Source organism: Geotrypetes seraphini, chromosome 1 (genome assembly GCF_902459505.1).
Source record: "Geotrypetes seraphini chromosome 1, aGeoSer1.1, whole genome shotgun sequence".
Lineage (NCBI taxonomy): Eukaryota > Metazoa > Chordata > Amphibia > Gymnophiona > Dermophiidae > Geotrypetes > Geotrypetes seraphini.
Window position 1 is genome coordinate 51,725,044 of NC_047084.1, and position 25,361 is coordinate 51,750,404.

The window sequence follows — 25,361 nt, forward strand, 5'->3', positions numbered from 1 at the left end:
ATTTCAGAATCTATTATAATCCAACAGATAATGGGAATGGGATTTGTGGCTACACAAAAGTACCTGTATATATGTTTTACATATTTTGTACCTGAAGCAATGAAGGTTTAAATGCTAATACAGTGGTGCCTTGCATAACGAACGCCTCGCACAACGAACGCTGCACACAACGAACTTCATGTCTTGATTCACACAACGAACTTCGTTTCACACAACGAACTTCACACAACGAACTTCGTTTCACACAACGAACTTCGTTTCACACAACGAAGTCGCCCGAGCTGCCGATGTATTGCATCCTTCCGCGCAGGCACTGCAGGCAGTCGTTAGTCACTGCGCTTAACTGCCCTCTCTCACTGTATACAGTCGTCCTTTTAAGATAAACTCAATATTTTTTATATATCATGGCTTCTAAAAAAAGCAGGAAGGTGATTTCTGTTGAAATGAAACGGGAAATAATTAGAAGGAGTGAATGTGGGGTAAAACAGTGTGACCTCGTCAAAGAGTTTGGCCTCAGCAAGACCACCATTTTCACCAATTTATCTTTTTTTATGTCATCTTAGCATATTTTATGCTGCAGAACGAATTATTTTTTTTAACATGTATTGTTATGGGAAAACGCGTTTCACATAATGAACTTTTCGCATAACAAACTTGCTCCTGGAACGAATTAAGTTCGTTGTGTGAGGCACCACTGTAATATATTTCTTTTTCAGTAGCTTTCCTTATATTTCTAATATTCAGTGGCACTGTCTGATTAATGGTAAAGCCTTAGTTGGCAATTTGGGGGGCAGTTTGGTCCAATTTTCAGCACGTAACCACCTAAGTTACTGATGTGGCCTGGCATTAAATATCCCGGCATAACACCTGCTGTGGTAAAAAAAACAAAAACCCTTACTGCTGCTGTCTAAATATTTACCCCAAAATGGTTATCCAGACCAGGCCCCACAGGTATCCATTTCAAGATCTGTCCAAACCACTGATTTCTACTCCCTTCTGGTCCTGTCACTAATCTTAAGCATACTGGATTATTGTAACATCATATACCTGGGATCTTATAAAAACACCATCAAACATTTAAGAATAGTTCAAAATTTTGCCGTCCGCCTCATCTTCGGCCTCAAAAAATATGACCACGTTAGCCCCTATTACACTAAACTCCACTGGCTGCCAGTGGAGGCAAGAATCATCTTTAAATTCACCTGCGTCTGCTACAAAACCTTAGCAGGCTCTTCACCAATCTACCTGTCTGATCACCTTGAAATTGCAGGCCCCTCTCGTACATGAAACACCTACCTGTTTTCCTTTCCTTCCCTGAAGGGCTGCCTCTACAAGAAATTTCTTGACAGATCTCTAGCATTCCAAGCTGGCAAATGGAACAAATGCCTCACAGCCCTCATCTCCAATTCCCCCACCTACCAAATGTTCAGGAAGTCAATCAAAACCTACCTGTTTGACAAATTCCTCTAACTTCTCCCCACCTCTTCCTTGACCTCCTCCTCTGACCTCGACTTCCCTCCAGACTCTCCGACTCCTCCAATCTTGTCAGCCACTAAATGGCTTAACAAAATGGATCACTCTATCCAACTAATTACCCTGTCTTCGTTACTCCCCATACCAAATGCCTCTGCTCTGCCTTATCGAACACCGCAGTTTGTATCTACACCGTAGGTAACTCTGCTGTATGTAACACCGCTCTATGTAACTTACAGCAAATGTAACTTCTCTGCAAATGTAATCTAGCTGTAAAATAACTTCACCGTAAATGTAACATCGCCAAAAATGTAAACGTAGCATCGCCGAAAATGTAACTTCGCTGTAAATGTACAGTCTCTTCATCTGTAAACCGCATAGAACTTCCATGGTAATGCGGTATACAAGAATAAAGTTATTATTATTAGGGCAGAGTACACTACGGGGGTTCAAGGAAGGATTGGATAAATTCCTGAACGATAGGGGGATTGAAGGATACAGATAGAGGTAGAGATAGGTTTTAGACAGAGTATGGATAGAAGGATAAAAGGGATTAGAGAAGGATCACATTACAGGTCATGGGCCTGATGTGCCGCCGCGGGTGCGGACTGCTGGGCACGATGGACCTCGGGTCTGACCCAGCGGAGGCAACTTCTTATGTTCTTATTTTACTTTGTCTGAGTTCTGCCACTCATTTACTTTCTCGTTTTCATTGATCTAGCTGCTCATGTCTCCTTGTATGGGGCTGAGCCATGTGGTGTTTGTACTTTGCATTGTTGTCACAATATGGTTAATGTCTTGGTCTCTGGCAGTGTTTGGGGCCCATTTAAAAGCCCACTTCTTTGGAAGTTCTTTTGACTCCTAACTCCTCTCACCTATGTCATGTCTGTCTGTCCAAGTTGGGTTGTAGGCTCTTCCGGGCAGGACCAAACTATAAATATCAAAATGTACAGTGCTGCGTACACCTTTCAGTGCTATATAAGTGATAAGCAGATCAGAAACTCTTATCAATCCCTTCTTTAAAAGATTGCTTCTACACCAGGAAAACAAACTTTGCAGTCATAGCTCCCACCTTGTGGAATGCTCTACCACAGCTACTCCGATTTGAAAATCAACTCGACAAATTTAAAATAAACTTGAAGACCTTCCTATTTAGCGATGCTTATTCTTGTATTTAGATTTTACCTCAAACACATATAATTTTTTCTTTTCCTCCTCTCTTTACCTTTTTCTTTTTCTTTTTCTATATCTCACCAACCGCTTTCATAAAGCGATCCCATCCCATTTGTTTTTTCCCTCTTCCCTCTTTCTCCCTTCTTCTTTTAACATGTAACTTTCCCCCACCCTCCCCATTTTGCCTCACTTTCAAGTTTGTCTAGTTAATGTCCTCAGTGTGCACTTAGAATGCTCTTAAACTACCTATTTATTCAATTTTCTCATATTATTTTTATTGTACACCGGCCAGATACTTGCTGATGGTCGGTATATTAAAAACCAATAAACTTGAAACTTGATAAGTAGTGGTAGTAAGGTATGAGCATGGAAGAACCATTGTACCACAACCCAGGTCTGAGCTTTGAAAACCACTGACCTATATAATAATTGTTGCTTCTTGATCTGTGTGAAGATGCAGAGACACCATATTAACGCTTTATATTTCCATCAACAGTCAGTTTATCAGTTGCTGCCTCCAACATACCGAGATGTTTGGTTAGAATGGAGTGATGCTGAAAAGAAAAGACAAGAGGAGAACAGGTTGGAGACCAATAAGCCACGGGACCAATTCATTGCTAAGTTGTTAAATAAGCTTAAACAGCAACAGCAGCAACTGCAAGGAACCCAGTTGGGAACAGAAAGCAATGAAGATCCAGAAGATTCCTGGGAAAATCTAGCTTCTGAAGAGGACTTTAGTAAAATTACTATAGAACAGGAAGACACAAATAGTTTGGAACCTGTGAGGAACTTGTTTATAAAACTGCAGAATTCATCCAGATATCAGAGACTTTTTAATGAACGTGAGCAGTTGCCTGTGTTCAAGCACAGGAACATGATCATTGATGCTCTGAAGAAGCACCGTGTGATAGTTGTGGCTGGGGAGACAGGCAGTGGCAAAAGCACCCAAGTCCCCCACTTCCTTCTAGAGGATTTGCTGCTAAATGAGTGGAAGTCAGGCAAATGTAACATCGTTTGTACACAGCCCCGAAGAATCTCTGCTGTCAGTCTGGCAACTAGAGTGTGTGAGGAACTGGGCAGTGAAGCTGGACCTGGGGGAAGAGTAAGTAGACCGTATCTATACAAGTTCTTATATATTTCTTTTGCAACTGGAAAAATGCTTGTCATAAATGACAGGATTTGAGATTTGAAAAATTCATGGTAAAGTAATCATGCAGGCTGCTCCCTGACAAGACTGGCATGTGCAGAGTTTCCAAAATTGTTCTTTGTGTCTGCTACTCTCAATCCTTTCTCTTCTTTTGGTCTCCTGTCCACCAACCAGACACTTCTTTCAGTTTTCAGGCCCTTCTCCCCTCTCCTGTTCAATTCACTATGCCAAGTTACCCCTCAGTGTCTCTGTGAGGAAGTCTATAGGAGATTACCACTCCCCCTGCTGGATATTCCCTCACAATGCCAGAGCCATCTTAATATAGGTAGCCCCTCCTTAGGGGGAAGAAGGAGTCAGGGAGACAGGAACCAGGAAGTATAAGAAGCCAAGCCAGAAATATAAAATTTCCTTACCTGTAATGATTGTTCTCCATGATCTTCTAGCCATACACGTGGTGATGATGTCATGGGTAACTGCGCTGATCCAGAATTATGGCCAGCTCAGAAAACTCTGGAAAATTTTCTGCACATAAGTAGCCCATTCCTTTACTGTATAAACACACCTTCACCACACACACCCCTCTCAGTTATGTGCATAGCATGCAACAACCAGGGAGGATGGGCGGATTGTGTGGCTAGATCAACTGTCCACAGAGAACTACCGTTACAGGTAAGGAAACTTATATTTCTCCATGGACAGTGATCTTGCCAACCACACATGTGGTGACTCCCAAGCTGTGAAAGGTAACAGTTAACTTTAAAAATAAATTTCAGTAATGTAATAATAGTAGCTGTTACCTGAAAAAGAGGAGGTGAAGAGTTGTCGCATCACAATAACGAATGAAGTACTGCAGATCCAAAATTGGAATCTGTTCTGGAGGCTTGGTCTAGGCCAGGGATGTCAAATTCCCTCCTCAAGGGCCGCAATCCAGTCGGGTTTTCAGGATTTCCCCAATGAATAAGCATGAGATCTATTAGCATACAATGAAAGCAGTGCATGCAAATAGATCGCATGCATATTCATTGGGGAAATCCTGAAAACCCGACTGGATTGCGGCCCTCAAGGAGGGACTTTGACACCCCTGGTCTAGGCAGTAAAGCTTTAAAAACTTGTGTATGGACATCTGAGTTGCTGCTGTGCAGATTTCCTGTAAAGACACCTTGTAAAGATGAGCTGTTGTGGTCGCCATTGCACATAGCCTATGAGCTGTGATGTGAAGCGAAAGACTGACTGGAGTTTGAAGTTCATAACAAAATTTTATTCAATAAGCAAATCTGTAGTTTGAAGTTCATAACAAAATTTTATTCAATAAGCAATCTATAAATATATTGACCTTTTAGATACTGGTGTTTTAGAAGGTTGGCTTTTGTAAGACAAGATTAACTGTGGAGACCGTAATGGAAACTTGGTACAGCGAATTTCAATTTCCACAGTTTTTTTACAGTCCAAAGAGTGAAGAAAGGCATTCTTGAGCAATGTCATGAGGAGGTAAATAGAAAGTTGGCAGCACAATTGTTGGTTTATATGGTATTGGCAGGTGACCTTAGGAAGAAATTTTGAATGAATACATAAGAGTATCTTGTCATCAGGATTTGCGTTTATGGAGGATAATAAACCAATGCATGAAGTTCTCCGATTCTACGTGCAGAGGTAATATCAGTTAAGAATAAAGTTTTCCACATAAGGAACTTCAGCTCAGAAAAATATAGTGGTTCAAATGGGTGAACCGTAAGGGCTGAGAGAACTATATTCAGCTCCCAGGCAGGAGTTGGCGGTCTTAACGGTGGATGGAGCCTAAGAAGGCCTTTTAGAAACCTCTTTACAACAGGATGCTGCATTAGGGTTAAGTTATCTGTTTGCCTTTGGAAAACAGTTAAGGCAGCCAGATGGGTACGTATCAAGTTAAAATTGAGGCCAGCAGATGTTAAATGGAGAAGGTAATCCAGTTCTTGCAATATGGAGGTAGTCTCTAGACTAAAATGTCTTGGAATGCACCAGTGAGAAAAGTGTGACCACTTGGACATGTATAAACAATTAGTTGAGACTGCTCTAGAAGCTAACAATACTTGAAGAACTGGCTGGGAAAAAAACTGGAGATTCCTTTACCTTGGTAGGATTAGCCATGCTGTTAGGTGAAGAGCTTGGCGATCTCGGTGTAACATTCTTACCTCGTGTTGGGGGAGGAGATCTGGGTCTTGAGGGAGGAATTGTGGTGGTTGACTTGTTAAAGTGAGATGCTTTGTGAACCAAATCTGACAAAGCCAATAAGGGGCTATCAGTTTCATGTGAGCATTGTCCCTTTTCACTTTTTGCAAAGTTCTTGCAATTAAAGGAATAGGAGGAAAAGCATATGCCATGGTGTTCGTCCATGACAGTTGGAAAGTGTCTGCTGCTTCTCTGTTCAAACTGTAGAACTGTAGATAGTATTTGGGACATTTGTGATTCAGAGGGGATGCAAAAAGGTTTATCTGTGGAGCATCTCAATCTTGAAACATAGAGCAAATATTTGTGGGTCTTGAGAGACCATTCGTGATGAGACAGTTGTTGACTGAGTTTATCTGCTATTACATTCTGACAGCCCGGAAGATAAGAGTCTATTAGATGGGAGCCCAACTGAAGTGCCAGATTCCAAATACGAACTGCTTCTTTGCAAAGTTTCTCTGATCCCATTCCCCCTTGTTTGTTCACATAGAACATTGCTACTTGATTATCAGTTTGAATGTGAATCAGTTGGTTGGCAGGATGGAAATGGAAAGTGTAGAGGGCTTTTCTGATAGCACAAAGCTCTAGGAGGTTTATGCTGTGTTGTTGAAAGAGTGGAGGCCAGTGAGCTTGGGTTTTACCTTGAGGAAGAAGGGCTCCCCAACCCTTTTTGGAAGGTGGTTAGTTCTATTGATGGGGGTGGGGGATGCTGAAAAGGAAATCCTTGAGTAAGGTTGTGGGGATCGAGCCACCATTTCAGATGTGAGCGAAGAGTTGATAGAATTTGAATCTTTCTGATAAGAGATGGAAGCTTTGAATCCTTCTTTGTTTCAAGTACCACTGTAGCAGTCTTTTGTGTAAGCGTGCCAGATGAACAACTTGTACTGTTATTGCCATGTGGCCTAGCAGTCTCAAAATAGTTCAAGCTGTCACTGCAGAACTCTGTTGTAATTTCTGGATTAAATGTTGTAGAGCTTGAACTCTGGGTAGTGGCAGATATTCTCTCACCACTCTTGAGTTCAAGTTGGCTCTTATGAATTGTAAGGTTTGAGTAACATAGTAACATAGTAGATGACGGCAGATAAAGACCCGAATGGTCCATCCAGTCTGCCCAACTTGATTCAATTTAAATTTTTTAATTTTTTCTTCTTAGCTATTTCTGGGCAAGAATCCAGAGCTTTACCCTGTACTGTGCTTGGGTTCCAACTGCCGAAATCATCTCTGTTAAGACTTACACCAGCCCATCTACACCCTCCCAGCCATTGAAGCCCTCCCCAGCCCATCCTCCACCAAATGTCCATATACAGACACAGACCGTGCAAGTCTGCCCAGTACTGGCCTTAGTTCAATATTTAATCTTATTTTCTGATTCTAGATCCTTTGTGTTCATCCCACGCTTCTTTGAACTCAGTCACAGTTTTACTCTCCACCATCTCTCTCAGGAGCGCATTCCAGGCATCCACCACCCTCTCCGTAAAGTAGAATTTCCTAACATTGCCTTTGAATCTACCACCCCTCAACCTCAAATTATGTCCCCTGGTTTTACCATTTTCCTTTCTCTGAAAAGATTTTGTTCTACGTTAATACCCATCAAGTATTTGAATGTCTGAATCATATCTCCCCTGTCTCTCCTTTCCTCTAGGGTATACATATTCAGGGCTTCCAGTCTCTCCTCATATGTCTTCTGGCGCAAGCCTCCTATCATTTTCGTCGCCCTCCTCTGGACTGCCTCAAGTCTTCTTACCTCCTTCGCCAGATACGGTCTCCAAAATTGAACACAATACTCCAAGTGGGGCCTTACCAATGACCTGTACAGGGGCATCAATACCTTCTTCCTTCTACTGACTACGCCTCTCTTTATACAGCCCAGCATCCTTCTGGCATTAGCCACTGCCTTGTCACACTGTTTTTTCACCTTTAGATCTTCGGACACTATCACCCCAAGGTCCCTCTCCCCGTTCATGCATATCAGCTTCTCTCCTCCCGGCATATACGGTTCCTTCCTATTATTAATCCCCAAATGCATTACTCTGCATTTCTTTGCATTGAATTTTAGTTGCCAGGCATTAGACAATTCCTCTAACTTTTGCAGATCCTTTTTCATATTTTCCACTCCCTCTTCGGTGTCTACTCTGTTACAAATCTTGGTATCATCTGCAAAAAGACACACTTTTCCTTCTAACCCTTCAGCAATGTCACTCACAAACATATTGAACAGGATTGGCCCCAGCACTAATCCCTGAGGGACTCCACTACTCACCTTTCCTTCCTTTGAGCGACTTCCATTAACCACCACCCTCTGATGTCTGTCCGACAGCCAGTTTCTGACCCAGTTCACCACTTTGGGTCCTAACTTCAGCCCTTCAAGTTTGTTCAACAGCCTCCTATGAGGAACTGTATCAAAGGCTTTGCTGAAATCCAAATAAATTACATCTAGCATATGTCCTCGAACCAGCTGTCTGGTCACCCAATCAAAAAATTCAATCAGGTTCATTTGGCACGATTTACCTTTTGTAAAGCCATGTTGCCTCGGATCCTGTAACCCATTAGATTCAAGGAAGTACACTATCCTTTCTTTCAGCAAAACTTCCATTATTTTTCCAACAACTGAAGTGAGGCTCACTGGCCTATAGTTTCCTGCTTCATCCCTGTGACCACTTTTATGAATAGGGACCACATCCGCTCTCCTCCAATCCCCAGGAATCACTCCCGTCTCCAGAGATTTGTTGAACAAGTCTTTAATAGGACTTGCCAGAACCTCTCTGAGCTCCCTTAGTATCCTGGGATGGATCCCGTCTGGTCCCATCACTTTGTCCACCTTTAGTTTTTCAAGTTGCTCATAAACACCCTTCTCCGTGAACGGCGCAGAATCTACTTCATTTTCTCGTGTAACTTTGCTAGACAATCTCGGTCCTTCTCTAGGATTTTCTTCTGTGAACACAGAACAGAAGTATTTGTTTAGCACATTCGCTTTCTCCTCATCACTTTCCACATATTGGTTCCCAGCATCTTTTAGCCTAGCAATTCCATTTTTCATCTTCCTCCTTTCACTAATATATCTGAAAAAATTTTTTGTCTCCCTTTTTTATTTTTTAGCCATTTGTTCTTCCGCCTATGCTTTCGCCAGACGTATCTCTCTCTTGGCCTCTTTCAGTTTCACCCTGTAGTCCTTTCTGCTCTCCTCTTCTTGGTTTTTTTTATATTTCACGAACGCCAACTCTTTCGCCTTTATTTTCTCAGCCACTAGGTTGGAGAACCATATCGGCTTCCTTTTTCTCTTGTTTTTATTGATTTTCTTCACATAAAGGTCTGTAGCCATTTTTATCGCTCCTTTCAGCTTAGACCACTGTCTTTCCACTTCTCTTATGTCCTCCCATCCTAACAGCTCTTTCTTCATGTACTCTCCCATAGCATTAAAGTCCGTAAGTTTGAAATCTAGGACTTTAAGTATCGTGCGGCCGCTCTCCACTTTAGACGTTATATCAAACCAAACCGTTTGATGATCGCTACTTCCCAGGTGAGCACCCACTCGAACATTAGAGATACTCTCTCCATTTGTGAGGACCAGATCCAATATCGCTTTTTCCCTTGTGGGTTCCGTCACCATTTGTCTGAGCAGAGCCTCTTGAAAGGCATCCACAATCTCCCTACTTCTTTCCGATTCTGCAGACGGAACATTCTAGTCCTCATCCGGCAGGTTGAAATCTCCCAACAGCAGAACCTCCTCTTTCCTTCCAAACTTTTGGATATCCACAATCAGATCCTTATCAATTTGTTGCGATTGAGTCGGAGGTCTGTAGACTACACCCACGTAGATAGAAGTTCCATCTTCTCTTTTCAGAGCAATCCATATCGCTTCTTCCTCTCCCCAGGTCCCTTGCATTTCGGTCGCTTGGATATTTATCTTTACATAGAGAGCTACTCCTCCACTTTTTTGACCATCTCTGTCCTTCCTAAAAAGATTATATCCCGGTATGTTTGCATCCCATCCATGTGATTCACTGAACCATTTCTCTGTGATAGCGACAATATCTAGATCTGCCTCTAACATCAGGGCTTGCAGATCATGAACTTTGTTGCTTAGACTGCGAGCAATTGTGGTCATCACTTTCCAGCTATTTTTCAGCGATAATCTCCTTTTTCGTATGGATTTTTGTTTTGTTTCACTTTCCATTGCAATACTAAGAAATGAGTTGCTGATATTGCTTATGTTGCAGTCTTTACTACTATCACATCTTTTCTTTTGCCGGGGGTGGTCTCTATAATTGTCCTTCGTACATACACCACCCCCACCTTCTAATTTAAATGCCTAGAAAAATATTGTCTAAATTTCTCTGCAAAGTTTCTTTTTCCTGCTGTAGTAATATGTAGCCCATCAGTGCAATATAGCTTCTTTTCCTTCCATGTATTTCCCCATCCTCCTATGTACCTGAAGCCTTCTTGATGACACCAGGCTTTGAGCCATCTATTAAAATCCTCTGTGTTTTTCACTCTTTGCTCTCCCTTTCCATATGCAGGCAGTATTTCAGAAAAAGCTAAAGTGTTTACAAAAGGTTTCATGCCCTCATCAAGCTCCCAAAAAGCTTTCTGTGCTGCAAGTGTGGAGTTGTTGACCAGATGCAGGTTTGATTTTTGGTAATTGATTATGAATCTCAATCGGAGAAGAAAGATTGTAGACTGCAGTGCTTGAGAATTGGTGTCTGGGGAAGAACCGATAGGGATATATTGATATGCTGCTTTTGCGAAGGTGAGCTGCTGCTACTATTATTGCTTTGTAAAAACCTAGGTGCTGATGTGAAGCTGAAGGGTAGAACGTGGTAATAATAATGCTTGTCAGCAAACAAGAATCTGAGTAACTTTCTGTAGTTTGAGTGTATGGGAATGTGCAGATAAGCATCCTGAAGATTGAGTAATGACATCCTACAATTTTGATCTAGAAGTGAAATGATGGCCGAGAAATTTATCATCTGAAATTTTTCTTTGAAAAGCTCTGAGGTCTAGTATAGGACAAAGGCTGCCCAACTTCTTTGGGATTAGAAAATATCTGGAAAAAAAACTGGCATTTCTTTCTGGTGGAGGTACTTCCTCTATGGCCTGAATAGATAGAAGTCGGGAGATTTCCTGTTGCACTTGATCTTGGTGGAACGTGGGCAGTGGAGATTTACTCGGGGGTCAAGGTGGAGGGTGTTTTAGAAAATGTAAATGATACCCAAACTGTATTATCTGAAGCACCCAAAGATCGTCTGTGTTTGTTGTCCAAGTATTATAGAAATGTGTTATTCCTCCCCCAACTGGAATGTCTGGCAAGATAATTTTGTCAAAAGGACTGGAACTGTCTTTTGTTGTTGAGAGGTTGAGCTTCATGGTTGTCTGCGAGACTTGTAAGTTTATTCGAAGTAAATTGACAATGACAGTTTTGATTGTGGTGAGAACGCTGACTTTGATAAGAGCAATTGTAAGAAAATTGTTTCTTAGTGGAAAATTGTTTCACGTGTTGTTAATAAAGAAGTAATTTATATGCGGATTTTGCTTGTTCAGATATGTCATTCTCTAACGTGTCCAATGTAGTACAGTCTTCCTTCAACATTTCGATGAGTTCTTTCTTCTTTGCATGGTGTGTCTGCAGTCTTGTCATGTACCCAGTGCAGATGTCTTTAGCCAAGACATTAATCTTGTTGAAATGCCAACTGCTGCACCTGTGATGGCGGTATATGAGTCATGGGCTGCATGTATCATATTTTTTGAACTCTCTTCTAAAGATGAGAAAATTTGATCCATAGATGTTAATAAGGAAGGGGATGATAGCTCTATAGTCTTCCGTATACTGTCCATTATGGTATATAAGTATTGTGTGTAATGAAATTGATGTACCGCTATACAGGAGCTGAGCATTGCATTCTGGAACATTTTCTCCCTAAAAAATCCATAATTTTCATGTCCTTACTAGGTAGTGTGTTGGAAAAATCTCATGAACTCTTCACTTTCCTCATAGCAGATTTCATAACTAACAAGTTGCGAGGAAGCTGTGATTTTCCATGGCCTAAAATTGACTGCACCTTATACTTTCATTCCAAACTTCATTTTGTTGTCTATATGGAATAAGAGGTATTCCAAATAAGTTTATGATTTTCTTGGAGTACTTCATGTAGAGGTAATGCTATAATCTCCTTTGGGATGTTTAAGTATTTTTAAGGCCGTCAAGTTCCCTGTTTTGGGATCTGTTTTTATAGACGTAGATATCTGTAGTGCTTCTGCCATTATTAATAAAAAAAATTTTGGATAAGAAGTATCTTCAAGTTGAGAGCTGGATACTGGCTCTGGAGGGGAAGAATCTGATGGTAAACCCATTGACCACCTTTCCTCTGGAGATGTATGCTCTGATGATGAAACAGGAAAAGCAGGTGATGATGCAGCCTCTGACATGACTGTTGGATCTTGTATTGATCCTGAAGAAGATGAGATTGACCAGGACCTATATCTTGTATGAAACATGTGGTCTGTGAACCCCTGTGTACCTGAGTCAGTCTTTGTAGGCTGTGTAGTTACAGGAGGAGGTACTACTGGTTGCTGGTTAATGAGGTGATCTTGTAAAAAATGCTGAAAAATTTGCAACATCTGAGCCGAGAAATCAGGAGGAGCTGTTGGTGGTACCTGAGAACATGTGCCTGGAGTATCAGCTTGTTGCAAAACTTTGCCTCAAGAAGAGAGAGAAGGTGCTGAAGGGTAGGAGAACATTGTGTGAGACAGACTAGAATCCCTCGATGAAAAAGAAGTGCTCCGATCTGGAGTAGGAGAGTGGTTAAGATGGCATTGATGTTTTAATTCAGTGTGGATGGTCGATCGGCTCCAATCCCTAGCATGGCACTTATGACGCCGATGCTGGTGATTGGATGTGCCATGATGCCCATGTGTATGAGACAATTGGCTCTCAGTATGAGGGAGAGGAGCATTAGAAGTCTCTTGTCCAGTAGAATCTCTGGGAGGTAATCTCACCATTGATGGCTGTGGTGTCATTGTAATAGGCTGCTGCTCTGAGTGAGATGGTATCCAACTAACTGCTGTTTGCGGCTGAGAGATGTCGTGCTGCATTTGATGGTGAGTAGGTTCCCCTTTTCCGTTCTATATAACAGTCAGCTGGAGATAATTTATTCCCTCCTTAGAAAGAGGAGGAGGATGTAGAAAAGAAATTCTCTTCTTTGTTGAAGGAGGTTGTGAGGTGTTTTTCTCAGTGGAGGCTATTTGTTGACAAAGGTAATCTTTTAATTTTACTAATCTTAATTTAAGCACCTTGGGCTGAAGTTTTGAACAGTCCTGACAGGCTTTAGTGTCATGAGCTGCTCCAAGGTAGCAAAGATATAAAAAGTGAGAGTCTGTAATCAACATTTTATTTGAACAATTAGCGCATCACTTTAAACCTGGTTTCTTTTCAGACATGTTAAATAGTAGAGCTGCAAAGTGTAATTCAACAAAAATGCTTGGTTGTGACAGAAAAACAAAGTAGTAATCAGGTCATACTGCAACCACGGCCAAAATAAAACTGAGGGGGGTATGGTGAAGGTGTGTTTGTACAGTAAGTACAGTGGCGGGAACAGGCTACTCACACGCCAAAAGTTTTCCAGAGCTTTCTGAGCTGGCCATAATTCCAGGTCGGCACTGTCACCCATGATGTCACCATCACTTTAATGGCTAGCAAAGTCACTTTCCATGAAGATCTAGCTAGAGGAGGCCCAGGGAAAGGAGGACAAAGACATGATTCCCGTATGTGCCGACTACAACCCTTAGATACTCGACTTGGCTGAGGTAAACCAATCTTACTTTTGTTGCTAAACACCTGTGAGTTGTAATATTTTGTTTAAAGATGTGTTTTTGGCTAGTCTTTTGTGGATGTATGAGAGGTCCTGAGTACAGGCCTCAAGAGGAGCAGCAGAAAGTAAATTAATGACAATGATAGCCAAGAGTGGTTGCATAAAAATATATTTTTGTAGAAATAGACTTAATATTGCAGAGGTGCAATGCTCAGAAAGATATTTTGTTATAGAGCTGCTTCTGTGTGTGTGGAAGAAAACATCGCTTTCCCAGAACAGAGAGACTGGTTTACCTGTATGTGTGTGTGTGTCTGGTTGCGAGATGGGTGATGAAGAGGGAGAACAAGAACCAAGAAAGAGCCCAGAGAGAAGAGGAGGGTTTTTAACCTGTATTTATAAGTTTGAGACGTGTTCTAAAAATAGCATCTATTGTTGCTGAGTACATATTTTCCAGCATTTTACTCTGTCATACTGTAGTACAGTGGCCCTTAATTGATAAGGAAGGTGTGCTTCTTGCAGGAATGGTAGATGTAATCAATTTTGTCTGACATCTTTTGTTCCATTCAAGTAACATATCTTCTTGATAAACAATCCAGGCTGGCTGGATCCTTAAGGTATATGGATTCTTGGTAGGGGCTTTTAAGGTCTATCTGAATTAACATTCTAGAATCAGAATGTTTAATATAATATCCCAGAGACCTTTGATGACCCTCTGGCTAGGCCATCTCACATGCTGACCAGCAGAATTCAGTAATGTAAGGCTGACATGAGTTGGCTCTGAGGTCTGGCTAGGGCCAGACCCTGTTGCCTGACAGAAAAACTGTTGAAAAACTGTGTTTTAGGGTACTGGATTTCCCTTCTTGAGTTAATAGAAAAATTTCCTTTACTTTCTCTGCTCGTGTCTAACTGTTTGTGTACTGGTCCAGACCCTACCTTGCTCGCACTGTTACAGCCTCTTCAACAAGCCCCTGTCCCTTTTAGTCCCCACTCCAGTATGTTGCTCCTCTTAACAGCTCATTCCTCTCTCTCAGCAGAATGAGTTGATACCTAAACCCTCATAGGCTGATGCTCAAAACCAAACGTGGGCACTAGAAGGGATTAGCGACAGACTGCTTAGAAGGTTCTAGCATGAAAAACAACATGTGCACCAAAGGTTAGCACAAATAGCATGCAAATGTGGTCAAATGGATGTTAATGAGGTAATTTCCAAATGCTTACAGAACAGTGCACAAAACAAGACTACCTTATCACTGAAAAAATAAAACCAGCTTGGAGCAGGCTTTAGGAAATCCTCATCTTTATTATTTAAAATCTGCCAGTTTTTTAATTTTATTTGGAAGCAGAAGGAAGCCTGTGTAAGTCCCTAAGTTTTGATAGTGAGAGTTCGACTCAGAGCAAACCCAAAAGTGAAAGCACATATATATTGATACTGCTTTCTGCCCTTAAATATAAGCCTTTGAAAGAAAATTTTGAAAAGCATAAAACAGTGCCATTGTGTACTTCACTTCCTGGTTTGCCTGGGCGTGCGCGCAAGAGCTCTTCTGCACCAGACACATTCCTCGCCCTTAACTTCGCATGCTGTTAATTTTGAGCATTGGGAAGTTTTTTCTGCACTGTTCCTGCAGTATTTTCCAGCACCTGCATTTGGTTTTGAGCATCGGCCCATCATAACCCCCCTTCCCTAGCCTTAAACTCCTGTTTGGCCTCAGTTTTCCTCCCACAGTCTCAATTTCTTTGTGTATGTGTTTGTTTTAGAAAGCAAGACACCAGATGACTTTACAGAGTGGAGCTTCTTATAGCAGTTCAAAAAGAAACAAATTGGGTTTTGAAGCCTGATTTATTTGGAAGCTAGTTCAAAAACTGATTACTAAATGTAAGCTTGTGTTTTCAGAATTCTTTATGTGGATATCAAATTCGGATGGAGTCTCGCACTGGAGAATACACCAAATTATTGTACTGTACCACAGGAGTTCTGCTGCGCAAGCTTCAGGAAGATGGACTCTTGAAAAATGTTTCTCATATACTCGTAGATGAGGTGAGCAGCTCTGGTAGGACTAGCTTATGTTTAACATTTTTTGGAAATCATTTTGCAAATTCTTGTTCTAGTGCAATACGTGTGTCATTCTAGACAAGTGGGTAGTGAATCCAAACTCACACAGAAGGTATCAGTCACAGTTGGTATCAATCACAACTCCTCCTTCCTCGGTGGAGTGTGCTGCCCCCTTCAGTTTTTCCTTCTGCATGTTTACAGGAAGGTGTGTGTGTCTGTTCTGTTCTGCTTAAAAGTTTTTTTTAATTTTTTTTTCTTCAAATTTTGGAGGCATTCAGTGCTTCGGAGTTTCCAGTATTTCTGGGGTAACTCTGCTTGAGACAAGCAGACTCTGGGTTTGCACCTGGCAGGCCAGTTTCTCTGTGGTACCTGTTAGCCTGTCTGCTTAATATTTTAGGAGCTCTGGGACCATTCCCCTTGAAGCTAGCTTGCTCCTGATTTTTTCAGGAGCTTGAGTGCAGACTGATTTGGCACCTGTAGTGGTCCTTGTGGGGGACTTTCAGGGTGCTGGCTGGCAGCCTGAAGCATTTGGGAGCTGAGCAGTATCCATCTCCAAGGTCAAGCTACCTATATGAGCTAAAGTAGGCTGAGACACCATCGCAGTAGTGCAGTTACAGTCTATGGGAAAATTAGGAGGTGTAAAAACTGCTTCTTTGGAAGTTTCCAAGGTTGCCCTGAGGGTCCCCCTCCTCCAAAACACCCTTTTTAGCATTTTTTGAGTTTTAGTTTGGCTGTTTTCAGCCATTTGTTTATGCCAAAACTCTTCTGCCGTGGCCATCTTGGATTTCCTGATTTTTTTTTTAAAGTCCTCCATCTGCCTCAAAACATAAGAACATAAGCAGTGCTTCTGCTGGGTCAGACCAGAGGTCCATCATGCCCAGCAGTCCGCTCACGCGGCGGCTCATCAGGTCCAGGACCTGTATAGTAATCCTCTATCTATCCCCTTCTATCCCCTTTTCCTTCAGGAAATTATCTAATCCTTCTTGAACCCCAAAACCGTACTCTGTCCTGTCACACCCTCTGGAAGCGCATTCCAGGTGTCCACCACCCTTTGGGTGAAGAAGAACTTCCTAGCATTGGTTCTGAATCTGTCCCCTCTTAATTTTTCCGAATGCCCTCTCATTCTTGTAGTTTTCGAACGTTTGAAGAATCTGTCCCTCTCCACTTTCTCCATGTCCTTCATGATCTTGTAGGTCTCTATCATGTCCCCTCTAAGTCTCCGTTTTTCTAGGGAAAGAGCCCCAATTTCTCCAATCTTTCAGCATATGAAAGGTTTTCCATACCTTTTATCAATCGTGTCGCTCTTTTCTGAACCATCTTGAGTATCGCCATATCCTTCTTAAGGTACGGCGACCAATATTGGAACCAGTACTCTAGATGCGGTCGCACCATCGTCCGATACAACGGTAGGATAACTTCTTTCATTCTGGTTGTAATACCTTTCTTCATAGTACCCAGCATTCTAGTCGCCTTCTTAGAGGCCGCTGCACACTGTGCCAAAGCTTCATTGTGTTGTCCACTATTACTCCAAGTCCTTTTCTTGGGTACTTTCACCTATTACCAGCCCTCCCATCGTATAATTGTACTTCGGGTTTCTGTTTCCTACATGCAAGACTTTACATTTCTCTACATTAAACTTCACCTGCCATCTCGTCGCCCACTCTCCTAGTTTGTTCAGGTCCCTTTGTAAATCTTCGCAATCCTCTTTAGTCCTAACTCCACTAAATAGTTTGGTGTCATCTGCGAATTTTATTACTTCGCACTTCGTCCCTGTTTCTAGATCATTTATAAATACATTGAATAGCAGCAGTCCGAGTACCGACCCCTAAGGAACACCACTCGTGACCCTCCTCCAGTCCGAGTGGTGGTCCTTCACTCCTACCCTTTGCTTTCTACCCGCCAACCAATTTTTGATCCATCTATGTACGTCTCCTTCCACCCCATGGTTCTTCAGTTTCCGTAGTAGGCTTTTTGGAAATCTAAGTATACAATGTCTATGGGGTCCCCTTTGTCCATCCGTTTGTTAATACCTTCAAAGAAGTGCAATAAGTTCGTTAGGCACGATCTTCCCTTGCAGCAGCCATGTTGGCTTGTTTTTATTAGTTTATTCCTTTCTAGATGCTCATCGATGTTGTCTTTTATGAGTGCTTCCGCCATCTTCCCCAGAACCGAAGTCAAACTTACCAGTCTGTAGTTCCCCAGGTCACCTCTCGATCCTTTTTTAAAGATGGGCGTAATATTAGCTATCTTCTAATCCTTTGGGATCATGCCTGTTTTCAGGGATAGATTACAAACCTGCTGTAGTAGTTCCACTATTTCCTCCTTTAGTTCTTTCAATACCCTAGGGTGGATTCCATCCAGGCCCAGAGATTTGTCAGTTTTTAATCTATCTATCTGCTTGTGTACATCTTCAAGGCTTACCTCCATGGATGTTAATTTTTCAGCTTGATCTCCTTTGAAGATTTTTTCAGGTTCCGGCATGTTGGATGTGTCCTCTTTCGTAAATACTGACGAAAAGAACATGTTTAGTCTATCTGCCACTTCTTTTTCCTCCTTCATCACTCCTTTCCTATCTCTGTCATCCAGCGGTCCCACCTCCTCCCTTGCCGGCTGCTTCCCTTTAACATATCTAAAGAACGGTTTGAAATTTTGTGCTTCCCTGGCTAGCTTCTCTTCATATTCTCTTTTTCCTCTTCTAACCACGAGGTGACCTTAAAATCGATGGTACTGAATTCCTCAGACCTTTTTACCCCCATATCATGCCAGATTTGCACTGGATAGTTGGCTGAGGAGCATCCATGCACCTCATGTCATGGAATCTGTGAGGGAGGTGGAAGCCTTGGACTTAACCCCCTCTGAGGTTTCCAGGGCCGGGAAGCCACTAGGGATCACAGCTGTGGGGAAAAATCCATCTCAGAACCCTGAGACTGTGGTTTGGCAAAACACAGGGGTGCAGATGTCATGGCACCCAAGAGAAGGAAGGTTGAGTCTGCTGTGGAAAGCTTACCTAAGCTGCCATGATTCTCCTGCACTGCCTTGAGACTACCCAGAGGCCGCACAAGGGGGTTTCCCCTCACTGAGTGCACTCCCTCTGGAATAGGGTACTGTTCAGGAGGCAGAGGATCAGTCTGAAAGAGACTTGGAAGACTGGGCCTATGCCTTTACTGACACAGGGTGATGCTTCACTCTTGGGAGACTCGGGGCCCCAGTTAGGGACTGGTAGTCAGGAGGCAGTGGTTGCACTTGATCGAGGAGAGGATTCACCTGTGCACCACCTGTTCAAGTCCACAGCGTTGCTGGAGATTATTACAGAATCCTTAAAGGAACTAAATATAGAATCCCCATCCACCTCTACTGCACAGTGTTCTGTCATGAGTGGTGTGAGGTCTCAGCCTACGTACAGATTTTCCCTAGCATCCTGGCATTAACATCCTAGTCACAGAGCATTGGGATGGTTCTGAAGGTCCTTTAAAGGTGGCTAAGACCATGTCCATGTTTGCACATCCCAAAATGGACCCCCTGGTGGCCCAGGTGACTAAACGCACTTCCCTGCCGTGTGAGGAAGGGGTAGTTCTGAAAGATATACCTGATTGCATAGTGATTATGATTCTTAAGATACAGTTCAAGGCCTGAGATTTGGGAATTAAAGCAACAGCGGTGGCCTCATTTGTGGTGCGTGCCTGCCATACCAATTTCCATCAGACTTCCTCCCTTTCCCTTTGCTTATAGTAGCAAGAGTGAATTATATATCTGATGGCACTATATGATATCATCAGAGTTATGAGTAAAGTCTCTTTTTATTCTGTCTCGACCCTTAGAATGCTCTGGATCAGGCAATGGCCAGGAAACTCAACTTCTAAAGCTACGCTCAGTAAACTCCTCTTCAAAGGGCAACTATTATTTGGAAAAGAGCTTTGCAACCTTATGGCTAGTGTGGCAGATCGATGCCCAAGTTCTTTACCAGCCCCCTAGATGGGCTAATTTTTGAGACTCGCAACATTTTCATCAGTATTCAAGAGGAGCCTCGACCCAGAGACCCTCTCAAGGATCTTGGCAGAGCTTCACAGGGGCCAGGAGGCCTCAGTCCTCCGGTTCTTGCCCAGTGACAACCATTAAAAAGACACAGTGATACCAGAGCCACAGCATTCCTCCCACAGATAGGAGGATGGCTGTCACACTACTGTGTGGAGGCCTGGGAGCAATATAGACAGGTGGGTGCTAGATATTATTTCAGAGGGCTAGAAACTTAAATTTTCCTACCCTTTACCAGACTTGTTTATGAACTCCTTGGCAAGCAGGCCGGAGAAAATGAACAAAGTTCTTTCTACAGTGCAAAGGCTGTTAGTCATTCAAGCCATAGAGCCTGAAGTATCGGGCTTGGGCAGATACTCTATATACTTTGTATTGCCAAAGAAAGGATCAGATGGTTGGAGGCCTATTCTGGATATCAAGTCCGTCAATATAGCTCTAAAAATGGAAACTGTCCAGTCGGTCATTGCAGCTGTAGCACCAGGGGAATTCCTGGCCTCCCTAGATTATATGATAGAGGCCTACCTACACAGTCCCATTTTTCTGGAGCACAGGAAGTTTTTAAAATTGTATGTGCTGCAGAGACATTATCAGTTCTCAGCACTTCCCTTCAGACTAACAACAGCACCTCACACAATCACCAAAGTGATGGTGGTGGCAGCAGCGCATCTCTGCAAATTGGGGTTACAAATGCGTCAGTACCTGGACAAGACAGTGTCACAGGTGATCCAGGCCTTACAGAACCCAGGTTGGATCGTGGATTTTCAAAAGAGCCACCTGGTACTGACCCAGAGTTTTGAATATTTGGGCATTCTTTTCAACTCTATAGAAGGCCGTGTCTATCTTCAGAGCCATGCAAATAGAATATTTGCAAGCAATCAGTAGACATCCTGGCCATGGCAGCCCCTATGATGTGGCCTTTCATGGGCCACGGGGGGAAACACCTATATGAGTTCCCTATCCGGCCACAACTAAATTAAGGCATTCAATCCGGCACTTCTAAGCTTGCATCGATGGCCAACCCCAGGAGCCTTCTCTCTTTAGGGAGGAGATGATGTACATGGATGGAGGGGAAGGGGAAAGAAGCGAGGGAGGAGATGGTGCATATGGATGGAGGGGAAGGGGAAAGAAGCGAAGGAGGAGATGGTGCATATGGATGGAGGGGAAGGGGAAAGGTAGAGAAGAGAGAGTACCCCTGGATGCAGGAGAAGGGAAGAGATGGAAAAGTAGATAAATCTAAGAAGGCAGAAAATGGAAGAACGTGAATGTGAAAATCAGTGCCAAAGGTAGATATAGGGCAGGAAGTGAAGAACGAGAAAAAAGAAACAGCAAATGAAAAGGAAGCCCTGGAAACAGAGTTAAGAAAACAGAGAAAAGTGCAACCAGAAACTTGGAACAAGATGACCAGAAAAATAAAATCACCAGATAGCAAAGGTAGATTTAGGAAACTCCGCTTGAAAGTACACTTCCACAACAAAGAGACTCCCAACAGACTGGAATACAATTTAAACAACAGAACGTGTTTCCCCCCCACCACCCCCCCACCCCCACACACACAAAACACAAAACTAGACACTTAAATAGAAAGTTTCAGACATAGGGTAAAATCACAACTTTCCAGCAAACAAAAGAAAATCCTGTACAACCTTTCTCCACCAGAACGAGCTGCCGTATAAAGCTTACAAAATAATCAAAACATTGTCATAAGACCTGCAGACAAAGGCTGCTCTGTAGTGATTATGGACACACAGAAATGTATTGACAAAGGACACACACAAATTTCAGAGCTCACACTGGATTACACTAAACAGATGAAAAACCTTATCAAAACACTCCTAAAGCAAGTACAACCATATTTAAAGAAGCTTATACCTAACCATCCTTCTGTGGGCACATTCTACATGCTACCCAAAATCTACAAACCAAGCAACCTTGACAGCCAAATCATATCTGGTATTGGCACTCTCACAGAGGAAATATCTGGACTTATAGAGGGGCCCCCATTCCATGTCAAGTGGTCTAGGCCTCACTTGAACATCTCAGTAGTTGATGACATTTTTACTGGAAGTACAATAGGACACACAATGAATATGTGCAAAGTCTTGGAGGCAAGTTTCAATTTCTTTCAAAGTTAGGGCCTTGTTATTGGGGGTCACTTTTTTCATTCCATGGAAGATAGTGAAAAAATGTCAACTTTTGGTTCAGGTTGTGGAAAGGATAGTTGCTCGACCAAGCTAAAAATAATATTTCTAGTATAACTTTTGTGCTGAATCCAAATATCACTGTGAAACCACAGAGTTGATAAAAAAAAAGTATGTCGTGGAATGCACAGGCAAATATTTGACACAATATAGCTCCTGAACAGAAAGCACAATAGGACTCATATTTTAGGAACTGGAAGAGATTACGGCCAGTTACTGCCCCGTTTAGGCGCACTGCACTTTTCTTTTATGAGATAAATCTTTATTAAGATTGTTGAAAAAAATTTATGCAAATTTTTATGTATATTTAATATCATAACTGTACATCCTCCAATCTCTTTCTTTCTTTCACTATTTGAAAAGCAATATTTTGACTGCAAAACTCACTGATCCACATTTTGACCCGCTATTCCTATTAGCTTAAAATAGGCCTGAAAGTACACCAAGGTTTCAAACTGTTTAATGTTAAAATATGTTGGAGATATAGACAGGCACTGGAATAATGAGAGAAACTTTGAATTGGAAATTTGTGGCTTTCTAATCACTAAATTTTATTAAAAGTAAACATATGGAGCTAGGAACCTTTATTGAATTTGCAATGAATAACCAACAAGTAAATGTCGATTTTAATTTACAAGAGTATGTGAAAGCAGTGGGTTTCATCACCTGAGTTAGCCTGACAAGCCCAACAAGTTTAGCTGCACTATACAATTTCACACCTCTAGCTCATTTGCAATTTACAGTATACAATAGGATGTCAAAGATGATCTTTTTTACCATTGCATGTATACGTGTGTGAATAATGCATGCATTTGAGACTTCTGGCCAAAGCAAGGCCGGGTCAAATATGAAACAGAATAGCTTTTGTAACAAAAAAAGATGCTCTTTCAAATAAAATAAAAATTGGATAATGTACAGTTGAGATATTTGCACCCAAAAAAGGCCAAAATTTGTATAAAACACTAATATAATTTCTTTGTATAATCATATATTTGCTTCCAATTGGCTGCAAAGTTTCTTAATGCAAATCCTGTGTGCGTGTCATATGCCATGACTACTGGTACAGTTATGACTTGAATTGAATTACAGGTCAGAAGCAATGAAGAGTCAAAATAGGCATTACATTTATTTTATAATATTTTTTGCCTGTTTTGTTGGCTCATAAAAGGGGAGGTAAATAAATGTCACCTTCCAAAGTTTGCACATAAAGTTAGTGCCAGGGGTTGTATTGATCCACAAAATTGCAATTCTTTTGGAGGCTTTGTTGGGCTGTAGTTGCTGCACAAAGTTGCCATTTTGTGTTACACAGAACACAGTACTCAAAGAGTGACCTACATTCGACAGCCTCTATGTCTCAAACCAGTAGAGATCCAGCTGAAAAATTTTACATGGTTTAATTTGAGGCTATAGAGAACATCTACACAAAATTTTATTCAATTTGGAGGAGGTCGAGTGGGGATAATTTTCATTCTTGGACCACTTGACATGGAATGACCCAGAGGGAGTTTTAAAGCTTCATACAAGACACCAAAGACTTCAAGCACAAATTATCAAGCAGCTATCAAGCAATTACCACCTAATATGCTAGTCTTAATGGATGTAGAATACAGCAAAATACAAAACCTTCCTCAGTTAGCGTTCTCATTCACCACATGAATATACACAAATGTTCAAGCATTTGAGGGATGTTCAGATTTCCACCTGAGTAGCATAACTCATGGTGGCAGAGATCCTCATTAGTCCCAGCTTGGCATTTCTAATGATTTAAAAATTTATATATATATCTTTTAAAATGAGTTTAATAAATTTTATAACTTAGCTTGTATGTGGTTAATCCCCTAGCCGATGCGTTTCACATTACTTTTTCAAGGAAGGGGGAGACTGCAAAACAAACAAATAGTAAATAGAAAATCAGCTTACATTTTACTTATTTTCTATATTTAAAGTGAAAAACCTCCAAACAGGGAACCCTTACCTTAAATCATTTTTACTACTTAACTTGCACTGCCACTGGCATTATAAAATGGCTGCGACGTTCAAGCTAACGCTCTGAAGAAGGGAATACCACTGATGTCAGCCCAAAAAAGGAGCGGGTCACAGCTAACTCATTCAATGGCTAGAGAAATCTCTGGAACTAGCGTAATATTTCCCCTCCACTAGTTCTAACGGCGTAATGTTTCCCCTCCACCAGTTCTAACGGCATTAGAACTGGTGGAGGGGAAATATTACGCTAGTCACAGCTTTAAATTAATTTATCTTTCTGAGACATTTCCATCCTTGAAGTACTATCTTGAATTAAACTTTTTGGTTCCCTGACGCGGGATCAAAATGGGCCACATCGGAACCTGAGATTTAAGATAAGTCCTTTTTTTGAACACTTATTGAACTATTATAATTATAATATGAAAAAGCATTGACCTGTGGGCACACAGTTAAATGAAGATTTTCAAAATATCGACTGAAAATATATTGAATATGCGATGATTGGGTGGTGAGGTGATAGTTCAGGGGTTCGCCCCTTGTTTTCACCTCCATGTCTCTGAGCACGGTTTCATTATAAGTTAATATTATTTATGAACTACTATTGATTTATCTTGGAGTGATTCTACACCAGATTTGTTAACATTTTTCCCAAAGCCACATGCCCAATACATGCACACTCTGGATTGCAAGAAAGCCTTGGTCTTCTATGTGACATGGACTAAAGCATATAAAGTCCATCCAGCTAAATGTGTTTATTTGACCCCCAACAAGATGGGGCTGCTATCAGCAAATGCAATCTTTCAAATTGGCTTGCAGACTGCATTTCCTTTAGTTATGCCCAGGCAGGCCTGATTCTAGAGGATCATGTCACAGCTTATAGTGTCAGAGTCGTGGCTGCATCAGTAGTCCACTTGAAGTCAGCCTTGACAGAGAAACTCAGTAGAGGTACAACTTGGACTTCAGTTCACACATTCACATATCACTGTTACCTAAAGCGGGACTGGTTTGTTTTTGTTATTGGGTCTTTCTCATTGCATACTCTGATTGTATTCCCCTTTTCTTTTACTATAGCCTAGTAGCTAGGAATTCCTATCAGTGTGGATATACCATTCTTGTCCTTGGAAAAAGCAACGTTACTCACCTGTAGTAGGTGTTTTTGAAGGTCAGCAGGATAAATATCCAATCTGCTCTGATACCTTCCTCTTGGAGTTGAATTTGCTCAGCTATTGTACTAGACTGAGTTGGCCCCATGTAACAATGGTGGGTGGGAAGATGCATGCACAGTAGATCACTTCCAA

General features: G+C 41.8%; 1 protein-coding gene across 1 annotated transcript in view; it reads left to right on the forward strand.

Annotated features, from left to right (window-relative positions):
• The window catches only part of DHX29 (DExH-box helicase 29), a 213,170-nt gene that overhangs the window by 95,762 nt on the left and 92,047 nt on the right, over positions 1 to 25,361 (forward strand). The window contains exons 11-12 of the mRNA XM_033931250.1: positions 3,143 to 3,748; positions 15,692 to 15,835. Of these exons, the coding sequence (XP_033787141.1) occupies positions 3,143 to 3,748; positions 15,692 to 15,835 (750 nt within the window). The remainder of the gene's footprint in view (positions 1 to 3,142; positions 3,749 to 15,691; positions 15,836 to 25,361) is intronic.